The sequence below is a fragment of the Myxocyprinus asiaticus genome, chromosome 49, assembly GCF_019703515.2.
Source record: "Myxocyprinus asiaticus isolate MX2 ecotype Aquarium Trade chromosome 49, UBuf_Myxa_2, whole genome shotgun sequence".
In the NCBI taxonomy this organism is placed as follows: domain Eukaryota; kingdom Metazoa; phylum Chordata; class Actinopteri; order Cypriniformes; family Catostomidae; genus Myxocyprinus; species Myxocyprinus asiaticus.
The window spans coordinates 15,388,179-15,401,011 of NC_059392.1; the positions used below are offsets into that span (position 1 = coordinate 15,388,179).

At 36.6% G+C, this 12,833-nt stretch overlaps 1 protein-coding gene across 3 annotated transcripts; it reads right to left on the minus strand.

Moving 5' to 3' along the window:
• Positions 1-745: 745 nt before the first annotated feature.
• Positions 746-11,822, minus strand: LOC127438259 (platelet glycoprotein V). Of its 3 annotated transcripts, none has more exons than XM_051693715.1 (2): positions 11,737-11,822; positions 746-3,364 (listed from the first exon to the last, which is right to left on the minus strand). In XM_051693715.1, exon 2 carries the CDS (start codon positions 3,353-3,355, stop codon positions 1,538-1,540), a length of 1,818 nt encoding a protein of 605 aa, XP_051549675.1. In that variant the 5' UTR covers positions 3,356-3,364; positions 11,737-11,822; the 3' UTR covers positions 746-1,537. The 3 variants fall into 3 exon arrangements, with proteins under 3 accessions (XP_051549675.1, XP_051549673.1, XP_051549674.1); XM_051693713.1 differs by lacking the exon at positions 11,737-11,822 and adding an exon at positions 5,329-5,567; XM_051693714.1 differs by lacking the exon at positions 746-3,364 and adding an exon at positions 7,956-10,168.
• Positions 11,823-12,833: the final 1,011 nt, after the last annotated feature.

The window sequence follows — 12,833 nt, forward strand, 5'->3', positions numbered from 1 at the left end:
GTCCTCACTCTCCGGTACTATCTGTTAGGGTGGACCTTCACCCTCTGCTCGGATCACGCCCCACTCCAATGGTTCCACCACATGAAAGATACCAACGTACGGATCACCGGTTGGTATCTGGCTCTTCAGCTGTTTAAGTTCAAGGTGGTCCATAGACCAGGAGCACAGATGGCTGTTGCCGACTTCCTTTCCAGAAATGGGGGGGAGTGGTAGACAGGCCGGATGTCTCCCCGGCCTGAGTTGGGTGGTGGGGATCTGTGGCAGCTTTTTTTTATTGTAAAGCTGATGAGTTATTGTGAAGTTGATGAATTATTGTGAAGCTGTAAACTAGAAAAGTTGCCAATTAAAAGAGCGTTACCTGTGACTGAAGAAACCTGGTTCCCCGTGTCCTCCTTCCCTCTTGTTGTGAAGTCTTTACATCCACATTTAAGAAGACGATGTAGCAAACACAACATTAAGAACAATTATTTGACCAAAAACATGCAGTGAAAAAAAAAATGTAATTAGTGAAGTTGAACTCATAAGCACTGAAAACTGTCTGAAAGACACAGTTCTTCCTCAACACTTTTCTTGGTATACAGTGAAGCACACAAGGAAGTCTGCATCAGACTTGATAAGTTTGTTTTTATCTAATTTGCCAGCTGAATGCTTGTATAATAGGTTCAGTACTCATAATGTGCAGTGTTATCATTTTGTTTTGGTGTCTGTGTGGGAGCTTCTTCTGACTAGAGTTGTGCTTGAGGTGTAAAACTGTATGTTTATATTCCTTTTTATTCAACTTGATATGTTTATATTATTTTTCTCTTCATTTCCTCAATGATTACTAAAGCAATGTGAGAGATTTTGTCCTTATGTATTCACAGTATATACAATAGCATCTGAAAACTTGCTTATTTTGAAAATTAAATTAAATGAAATTAATCAAAATGCAATTCAATTCAGTTTTAATTTACCTTTAAGTTTCCTTTAGAATTACCTGAAAATAGAGGAAGAATACCCATAATCTTTTTTTTTTTTTTTTTAACTTGTACAGTACAACTATAAATAAATAATAATATCATGTCCACAAATGTTTGGCTTCATATTATCCTTAAGGAAAATATTCCTTGAGGCACGTTAGGAAGTTTGGAATGTACTGGAACTACTTTGGAACTACATTTTACCACATTTAAAAATTTTCTCATCAGGGAGACAAAACAGACATTAAATGCATTTTTGTCATAACAGTACAGAGATCTGCAACAGTCATGAGTACATCAGGATTATCATGAAACATTATGAGTACATATTACATTTGAAAACGTTTTCTGCTCTCTTTATGTCTCATCTTAAGGCAGTAGATGATTTAACTGATTTCCTTGGTCCTGGTGCTTCACTTTAAGATGCTCAAACACAGTATTTCCAGAAAAAGGCAAAAAGCAAAACATCTAGTATGAAAACAATGGATGCTTTTGTTCTACTTAACTGGTAAAATAACAAAGACAGACAGACAGACATGTGCATATACATAGATATATAAATAACTTTCTAGCTTTCTCTAGAGTTGAACTTTGAAACTTCTTATTTTTCTGGTCATTATTCTCTGACCGCCTCCCATAGCAACTGCCCCTAAAACCACCATCACCTTGTTAAGTCGATACAAAATATACACACTGGCCAGGATAAGAATCACACCAGTGGCCAAGAGAACAATATACAAAAATGTCATGAAGCCACTGTAAGGACCCCTTGATGGGACAGTCCACAGGTACACCCAACCATTGTAATGATTGTTGTGGACAATTTCAGGTCCGTCATCCAGGACAATTGTATTGTAGAATGCTGGATCATTATTGTAGATGCTGCTTGTTTTCACGTAAAAATCTTCAGCTGTAGGAGGGATTAGAGGGGTTTGTTGCATGGTTGCTATAAGAGTACTTGTAAATGTTTGGAATCCACCCTGACTGCACTGAAGATCTTCATAGGTCAACTTCTGCAGATGATTGTTTCGTAAGTGGTGCGGTTCATGGCATGCTACTCCTTTGTCCAAATCATTGATTAGCCTTTGGTTTTCACTAATCCATTCTGCAATACTCAAAATTCTGCAATCACAGTTCCATTTGTTGCCACTAAGAGAAAGAACCTTCAGTGCACTTGCATGTACAAAAATGTTTCCAGGAAGGTACCTCAGATGGTTGTGGCTGAGATCAAGTATTTTGAGACTTGGGGTTTGCTGAAAGATTGTTGCTGGGAGAGACTGAAGCTTGTTTTCATTTAGCAGTAGTATTTGAAGGCTAATCAAGCCTGAAAAGACTTCAGTGTGCAGTTCCTTAAGATTGTTATTTTTCAAGGAGAGCTTCATCAAGTTTGGCAAGCAACAAAAGAGGTTCTTTGGCAGGGAGCTCAGCTTTTTGTTGAAGTGTAAATAGAGCCATCTTAAGTTAGTCATGTTAGCAAAAAGGTTCCAAGGGACAGTGGCAAGGTTGGTTTCATAAAGATGGAGTTCTTGGAGTCTTTGCATGTGGCCCACTAGCTGATCAGGTAGAGAGATCAATGGGTTATTGTAGAGGGTGAGCTTGGTGAGATTGGGCAAGTAGTAGAAGCTCTCAGCTGGAATATACTGGAGCTGGTTGCTTGACAATAAGAGAGTAAGAAGGGAAGGCATGTGCCAGAAAAGGCGTGGTGGTATCTCTTGAATCTGGTTCTTCTGTAGTATTAGCACCAACAGGTTGTTTAGATGGTCAAAGGTACCTGATTCTAGAGTCTCCAACTGATTAGAGGAGAGATTCAAAGACTTAAGTTGCCTCAGATTGTGAAAGAGGGTTTGCGGGAGGTTCTTCAGTTGGTTCCCAGCCAAGTTGAGGAAATTCAAGCTGGTCAAGATCTGGAAGACATTGGCGTCCAGCTGAGAAATACGATTCCTGCTGATGTCTAGTTCGATTAGATTTACCAGCCCTTGAAAAAGTTCTGAACTTATGGAAATGATCTGATTGTCATCCAGCTGCAGCTGCTCTAGGTTGCTCTGCTCACTAAACACCTTTGGTGGGAAAATGGAAAGAGCGTTTGATGACAGTTTGATGGAGCGAAGTTGTGGAGCACCATGGAAGGCCTCTGGGTGGATAGTGTTAAGAGAGCTGTGGGTGATCTGCATTCGTAGAAGAAGAGAGAAAGGCTGAAAGCTTCTTTCTTGGAGAACTTTTATGTGTGTGTCATCAAGCAAGAGTAGGAAGGTGATGGCGGGGTCCAGGAGGGGTATATCGGTGATATTCCCTATACATTTCGTTGAACCTTTAATGTCACAGACGCACCCACTGGGACAGCGAGTGCTGAGGGTGAGTTGAGGCAGAAGTTGAAGTAGAGCAAATATGAGCCACATCTTCTCTGCCTAGGAAACAAAATATATGTACAAGTCAGTATAAGAGTCACACTGAGCGTGTTTACATGCACGGTCTTGCTTTATAAGCCGACAACGTGTAAGGTCATATAAACACATTAAGCGATTTTCTTTAATCGGGGTAAAGTCATACATTAAGCAATAAGTGATCGACAGAGGTAGATTTTTGCCCACTTAGATGCAAACCAATATGCTGATGATCAGCTTACTCAAAGAATCCAACAAAGCAATAATTTCTTCTTTACATGAGTCTTGAAATCATCGTTATTCCAACATAGTCTCATGACAATCTGTCACAATACTACAAAGTGGCAAATTCGTACCAAATCTCACAACTTCGATGGTACAAAAATGTACACCTTACACATTAACCAATCACACGTTAATATTATGGTTGTTTACGCTCTAGGTAGGGTTAGGTGTAACACTTTATCGTTAGGTTTAGGGATGGATGGAGTTTTGGTTTTGTAATGGGAGGATTCATTCTGTCGGTTTGTTTTTGTGTGTCTCCCTGGTGTTGTTGTAGGTGCAGGGTTAATCACGCGGCAGCGTTGCCCAGCAATGCTCATTACCAGCCGCTGCTTGATTAGCTCAGCACCTGCACACTATCTTCTCTTTCCCTTATATGCAGCTCTTTTGTGTGAGTTCAGTATCGGATTGTTCTCGTGTCTTGTGCCATGTTTACTCGTGTTTCTCACGCCTTTCTCTTGTTTTCTCTAGTTTGGATATTTTTGCCTTTTTCCTGTGCTCCAGCCATTTCCATTTCCTCCATTCACCGGATCACTCACCTGTGTTTCTCTCTGCTCCAGTCCCTGCTATTACACACATTGGAATATTACCTCTACTCTCTCCCCGCTGCAGCTGTCACCGTCAGAGTCCTTCACTATCATCTTCTCCCATCTCATCTCTGGACTGATCTGTTGTTTGTGCTACTTCTCATTTATTAAACATTGTTATATTTTTACTCCTGTGACTGGGTTCCATTTATCACGACAGGTTTGGGGTTAAAGTTATGAAAAAATAGTTTTGGATTAACATAAAACAAAGGTCACATCGGGAACTACAAATAAATGAGGGAAGCGTCTCTCATTGGTGGGTTTATAACTCATACTATTTCAGACGAATTAACTCGTAGGAATTCGTACAAATTCGCCACCTCAAACTATTGTGACACATTCTCCTAAGATCGGGTTGGTTATTCTCTGCTTTTGACGACAAAACATAAACTGGCGTGATGCTTTTTTGATTAACAAATTAAGATGATGCTTATCCAAAATAACCACTTCAGAAAAGGGTACACCATTTCCTTCTAATTTCAATCACTTTTGGCATTTCATAATATCTAAAGTATTCTATAAACAATTCAGTCTCCTTTGTAATGGATCAGTCAATATGAACCCACTTTGAACATTCTTCATAACACATCTATTCCCCCGACTTCTGAAAAACAATGTGTTTTATGGGGCCTTTCAGAAGTAATGTGATCATTTCAAGGATTCTCATTAGCTACATAAATTTGCAACATTATAAATGTTATTAAATGCTAGATCAAATTGCCAAATAATCAACCCTTAGACAGTGCATGCAATGACCTTGTGGATCAGGAACATTTTGCAGTGCGTAGTGCCACACAGATGTTTTGGAAAGTGCTGTAGTTTTTGTTGCTATTTAGTGTTTTAGGAGAAAATTAAATCAAAAGTGCTTTTTATCCTGGGGGACCTTTAGCCCTTTTGTGCCCCACATATTGCAACAACAGATACTAAGCCCACTGTCTTCATTTGTAAGAGAAAATATTATATATTGGATCTATTTGTTGTACACACTAGAAATAGCCTCGTAAACTCCCACATTTAAGAAAAGACAATGTAGCAAACACAACATAAAGAAAAATTATTTGACCAAAAACATGCAGTGAAATTTTTTTTTTTTTTTTTAATTAGTGAAGTTGAACTTACCTCCCATAAGCACTGAAAACTGTCTGAAAGACACAGTTCTTCCTCAACACTTTTCTTGGTATACAGTGCAGCACAAAAGGAAGTCTGCATCGGCCTTGATAAGTTTGGTTTTATCTAATTTTCCAGCTGAATGCCTGTATATTAGGTTTAGTACTCATAATGTGCAGTGTTTTCATTTTGTTTCGGTGTCTGTGTGGGAGCTTCTTCTGACTAGAGTTGTGCTTAAGGTTCAATACTGTATGTTTATATGACTTTTAATTCAAACTGATATGTTTATACATTTTCTCTTAATTTCCTCAATGATTATTAAAACAATGTGAGAGATTTTGAGCTGTCCTGATGTATTCATATGCAATAGCATCTGAAAAATTGCTTGTTTTGAAAATGAAATGAAATTAATCAAAATGAAATAAAATTGAATTTTAATTAACCTTTAAGTTTCCTTTAGAATTATCCAAAAATATCAACCAATCAATCAATCAACATTTATTTATAAAGCATGTTTAAACACAACATAAGTTGTTCCAAAGTGCTGTACAATAGAGAAAATGAAACACAATAATAAAGAGGAAAAATATAAAAAATAAAAACAATAAAACAGCATATATGTAAGAATCACAGTCAATAAACATCCATCATTTAAACATTTTCAAAAGCTAAAGAATAAAAATATGATTTTTGGGAAGATTTAAAAATAGCTAACAATGAAGCAGATCGCATGTGATAGGGGAGACTATTTAAAAGTTTAGGTCCGGCCACAGAAAAGGCCCGATTACCCTTGGATTTACATCGACAACAGGGGACAGACAAAAATAATTGATTGGAAGATCTGAGCGCTCTGGTTGGAGAATAAGGGTGGAGAAGGTCAGAAATGTATTTTGGTGCATTAAGACCAAACAATGCTTTATAAACAAAAATTTAAATTTAAATTTTAAAATCAACCCTGAACTTAAAAGGAAGCCAGTGAAGAGATGCCAATATTGGAGAAATATTATCCCTCTTTTTTGACCCTGTTTAAAACCTGGTTGCCACATTTTGAACAATTTGTAAGTGAGATAAAGCAGATTGAGAAAGGCCAATGTACAGTGAATTACAATAGTCCAGCCGTGATGTAATAAGAGCATGGATCACAATTTCCAGATCTTTACTAGAAAGGAAATGTTTTAGCTTTGCAATAGATCGGAGATGAAAGAAGCTTCCCTTAATAACAGCACTAATCTGTTTATCAAAAAGAAGCAAAGAGTCAAAAATTCTTCCAAGAATCTTAACTTTCTTTTGTACATTGGAAGAAAGTGGACCTAACTGGGCTTCTAAGACAGGAGAGGAAGACATGGGACAGCCTAAAATCAACACTTCATTTTTACCTTCATTTAACTTCAAAAAATTATTCACCATTCAACTTTTAATGTCTTCAAGGCACTTCAGCAGATTCTCAAATGGGCAGCTAGTGTCTGGTCTAACTGGAAGGTAAAACTGGGAGTCTTCAGCATAGCAGTGATAACCGATATTATATTTCTGAAAAATGTAACCCAGTGGAAGTATATAAAGGGAAAACAATAACGGACCTAAAATGGATCCTTGAGGGACACCACAAGATAAGGGAGCTGATGAAGAGTAACAAGTACCTAAATTTACAGAAAAGGTCCTATCTTTCAGATAGGAAGCACACAACTGCAAGGCCAGACCCTGGATGCCAACCGTACACTCAAGGCATTTGAGAAGGATGTTGTGGTCAATATTGTCAAACGCAGCACTGAGATCCAACAAAATTAAAACAGCATATGAGTCCAGAGCAAGCAAGATATCATTTTTGACCTTCAACAAAGCAGACTCAGTACTGTGTAAGGATCTGAAACCGGACTGAAATGTGTCTAAAATGTTAAAAGTGTTCAGGTAAGAGTGAATAAATGACTCTTTCCAAAAGCTTGGAAATAAAGGGCAATTTAGAAATTGGCCTGTAATTACTTTTATATAGCTGAATCAAGATGGGTTTTCTTTAACAAAGGTTGCACAACTTCATGACTAGTCCATTAGCTAGGGAGCTAATTATAGTTGTCACGCTTGACTAATTGTCTTAAAAACATCTTTGAAAAGGTGTGCAGGAAGAACATCAAACCTGCAACCTGTACAGTTCATTGTTGAAATTACATCGGCTAGCTGGAATGGGGAAACTTGTTGAAAGTGAGACAGCTGGCAGGTGGAGATAACTGTGGAAATGCCAACTTAGAAGGTACAATAGTAGAATTTATATTTTTTATTTTGTGAATAAAATAATATCAGAAATGTTCAACGGTCTCTGTGGAAGCATCAGGAATGACATTAGTAATAGGATTTAAAACAGAATTAATTGTCTTAAAGCTTTGGGTCCATTTGCATTACCAGCAATTGTTAGATAAAAATAAAGGAAGAAGAGACCATAATTTCATTGCTGCAAATATATATATATATATATATGTTTATTTATTTTTTTCAACTAGTACAGTAATACTATATATAAATCATAATATCATGTCCACAAATGTTTGGCTTCATATTATCCTTAAGGAAAATATTCCTTGAGGCATGTTAGAAAGTTTGGAATGTACTGGAACTACTTTGGAACTACATTTTACCACATTTAAAAAAAATTCTCACCAGAGGGAGACAAGACAGACATTAAAATAAATTTTTGTCATAACGGTACAGAGATCTGCAACAGTCATGAGTACATTAAGATTATTAGGATTATAATGAAACATTATGAATACATATCAATACATTTGGAAACGTTTTCTTCTCTTTTTATGTCTCATCTTAAGGCAGTAGATGATTTAACTGATTTCCTTGGTCCTGGTGCTTCACTTTAAGATGCTCAAAAACAGTATTTACAGAAACGCAAAAAGGAAAACATCTAGTATGAAAGCAATGGATGCTTTTGTTCTACTTAATAGATAGATAGATAGATAGATAAACTTTCTAGCTTTTTCTAGAGTTGAACTTTGAAACTTCGTACTCTTCTGGTCATTATTCTCTGATAGTCTCCCATAGCAACAGCCCCTAAAACCCCCATCACCTTGTTAAGACGATACAAAACATACACACTGGCCAGGATAAGAATCACACCAGTGGCCAAGAGAACAATATACAAAACCATCATGAAGCCACTGTAAGGACCCGTTGATGGGACAGTCCACAGGTACACCCAACCATTGTAATGATTGTTGTGGACAATTTCAGGTCCGTCATCCAGGACAATTGTATTGTAGAACGCTGGATCGTCATTGTAGACACTGCTTTTTTTCACGTGAAGATTGTCAGTTGTATGAGAGAGTAAAGGAGTTTGTTCCATGGTTGATGTAAGAGTACTCATAAATAAAAGGGAAGATGAAGTCGTTGTAGCTATAGTTGAGTCTTTTCTATGCGGTGTCTGGAATCCACCCTGACCACATTGAAGATCTTCATAGGTCAACTTCTGTAGAGGATGGTTTTGTAAGCGGTGTGGTTCATGGCATGCTAATCCTTTGTCCAAATCATTGATTAGCCTTTGGTTTTCACTAATCCATTCTGCAATACTCAAAATGCTACAGTCACAGTTCCATTTGTTGCCACTAAGAGAAAGAACATTCAGTGCTCTTGTATGTACAAAAATGTTTCCAGGAAGATACCTCAGATAGTTGTGGCTGAGATCAATTATTTCGAGACTTGGGGTTTGCTGAAAGATTGTTGCTGGGAGAGACTGAAGCTTGTTTTCATTTAGCATTAGTACTTGAAGGCTAGTCAAGCCTGAAAAGAGTTCAGTGTGTAGCTCCTTAAGATTGTTGCTTTTTAGGGAGAGCTTCATCAAGTTTGGCAAGCAACAAAAAAGGTTCTTTGGCAGGGAGTTTAGCTTTTCATTGAGGTGTAAATGGAGCCATCTTAAGTTAGTCATGTTAGCAAAAAGGTTCCAAGGGACAGTGGCTAGGTTTGTTTCATAAAGATAGAGTTCTTGGAGCCTTGGCATGTGGCCTACTAGTTGATCAGGTAGAGAGATCAATGGGTTTTTGTAGAGGGTGAGCTTGGAGAGATTGGGCAAGTAGTAGAAGCTTTCAGCTGGAATATACCGGAGCTGGTTGGTTGACATTGAGAGGTTGAGAAGTAAAGGCATGTGCCAGAAAAGGCGTGGTGGTATCTCTCGGATCTGGTTCTTATGTAGTATTAGCTCCAACAGGTTGTTTAGATGATCAAAGGAACCTGATTCTAGAGTCTCCAACTGGTTAGAGGAGAGTATCAAATACTTAAGTTGCCTCAGGTTGTGGAAAAGGGTTTGAGGGAGGTTCCTCAGTCGGTTCCCAGACAAGTTGAGGAAAATTAAACTGGTCAAACTCTGGAAGACATCAGCTTCCAGCTGAGAAATAAAATTATTTTTGATCTCCAGTTCTGTTAAATTAACCAGCCCTTTAAACAGTTCTGAACTTACGGAAACTATCTGATTGTCATTCAGCTGCAGCTGCTCTAGGCTGCTCTGCTCACTAAATATTTTGGGTGGGAACACAGAGAGAGCATTTGATGACAGTTTGATGGACAGAAGTTGTGAAGCACTATGGAAGGCTTCTGGGTGGATAGTGTCAAGAGAGCTGTGGGATAGCCACAATCTTAGAAGAAGAGGGAAAGGCTGAAAGCTTCGTTCTTGGAGAACTTTTATGTGTGTGTCATCAAGCAAGAGTAAGGTGATGTTGGGGTCCAGGGGGGGTATATCGGTGAAGTTCCCAATACATTTTGCTTTACCTTTATTGTCACAGACGCACCCACTGGGACAGCGAGCGCTGAGGGTGAATTGAGGCAGAAGTTGAAGTAGAACAAATATGAGCCACATGCTCTCTAACTGGAAAACGAAATATATGTACGTCAGTAAAAGAGTCACACTGAGAACGTTTGCATGCTCAATTTTACACTGATTATGCTTGATAAGCCAACAAGGTGTAAAGTTATGTTATCGCTTTAAACTGTTTTCCTGATACTGTAAATGGTTTAAGCAAGGAAACAATCAAGACAAGTAGATTTTTGCCCACTCATGATCGCATTTAGATGCACATCATTATGCTGATAACTACAAAAAAATCAGTTTATAAAAAACATCCAACAATGCAGAAAACCGTGTTTACATGATCTGGTTATTCTCTGCTTTTGACGTCAAAACATAAACAGGCATGCACACAACATGCATTTACATGACCTTACACATTGCCAAACATGATTGGTGTAAGATCATGCCATCTCATGACAAGTCGTAATAATATTACCAGATGGTGAAATTGAAAGAAATCGTACGAGTTGCCTGGTACAAAAACTTATGACTTTTGCTCCCACTGAGAACAAAAATCTAACCAACAAACAATGTTATTAAGATTTTTCCTAAGTTTAATGCCAAAACAAACCTAAACCTAACCTTAAAGAGTAACCCCTTACACAAATCTTAAACCTAAGCATGATTTCAAAAGGAAAATAAACTATTTTGAAGAAACAAAACATTGGGTTTGGGATAGGGATTGGCGTTTAGAGTGATTTTGTAAATGACTACACTAACACATAAAACAATGAGTAATTGATTACTTGAAATTTTGAATTTAAGTTCAACCTTCAACCTTTGAACCTGTTTTTCTTATATAAAAAAAAAATGAGAACTATGCATAAACAACAACATCTAGATCCGAAATTGACAAAAAAACAACAACAACAACAACAAAAAAAACATTTGCATGTAGAAACATATGTTACATGTTCTCTGAAGTGAAACAATCACTTTAAATAATGACAGAATTTTCTTTTTGGGCAAACAATTCCTTTAACAGCATCATGCATCCACAGCGCCTACCAGTGCATTGAGTTGTAACTGCAAGATTTAGATGAGAGAAACAATTTCATTGTTCCCCACAGCAGGCAAAGATACAAAGGAAAATCAAATTGCAACATTTGAGTAGTGGTTGAATATTACATAAATATGGAATGAGTAACTACACATTTTTTAAAATAAAGTTTTGAATAGGTAGCAAACTAAAATCCAATGCCTGTATTGTATCAATTAGAAATTCTGTTTGTTGATTGGTTGGTCTAAAATTCATACCTTTTTGTAAGGGCCAAGTCAAATGATATCTTTCGATTTCACCATCTCGAATGAATTATTAAAGTATTGAATTATTGTAACAGATTACAAGGCACACTATCTTCATTGGTAAGAGAAAATATTAGATAAATATTGGATTAATTCATTGTACATACTAGAATAACTTCTAATACTCCCACATTTAAGAAATTTTTATTTTTTTTTGCAAACACAACATAACTTCACTTGCAATGAGAAAAATCTATATATATATTTAGAAAAATTACATGCATTGACCAAAAACATGTAGTGACCGAAAAAGAGAAATTAATTAGTGAAGTTGAACTTACCTCTTAAACGCATAGAGGACCGTCTGACTGAAATGGATGCATTCAGCTTTTAATAAACTTATTTTGGATAGTGCTTCTCCTCAACACTTATCTTGGTCTACAGTGCAGCCCACAAGGAAATCCGCATTCTCCTTGCTTTTTTTTTTTTTTTTTTTTTTTTAATCAAATTTGCCAGCTGAATTCCAGTAAATTAGGAACAAAACTCATAAAGTGCAGCGTTTTTATTTGTTTTGGTGTCTGTGTGGGCAATATAATCAGGGTTGGAAGGGTAACTTTTTAAATGTATTCCACTACAGATTACGGAATACATGCTGTAAAATGTCATTTGTAACGTATTTCGTTAGATTACTCAAGGTCAGTAACGTATTCTAAATACTTTGGATTACTTCTTCAGCACTGGTAGATTTTTTCACTTGTTTTGACTATAAAAACTCTGCCAGTACAGTAAGACAAAATACACATGTAAAAAATACATTCTCTGAAAAACCTAAATATCTTATGCAGTGTTGTTTCTAAAACAAGATCAATCAAATTGTTCTTGTTTTAAGGATTTTTAGATATTTTTACAGGAAAACAATAAAAAAAAGTATTATCAAGAATATGATTTTTGCCCTAATATCAAAGGTCTTAATAGAAAAAAAAAAATAATAATTATGATCCAACGTGAATTTTCTTGATAAAAAAATATGATCGTGTCTGGTAACGTGCATGTAAAATGGCTAGAAATAGCATTTTAGCTTAGCATAAAGCTGACAATTTACACAAGGTTTATTTCTAGTTCAAACAAACACAAAGAAATTAAGCCACAACACAAAGAAACTAAGCCACAACACAACAGAAGATAGAACACAACAACATTAAGCCACAACACAAAGAAATTAAGACACAACACAATTAAATTAATACACAACAAAGAAATTATGCCAAAACACAACAAAATTAAGACACAACACAAAGAAATTAAGCCACAACACAAATGACTTTAAGCCACAACATTAACAAAATTAAGCCATGTCAATTTACAAAGCAAGCAAAAGATAACACCATGTGAGATTAAGCCAAAACACAACAAAATAAGACAAAACACAACAAAATAA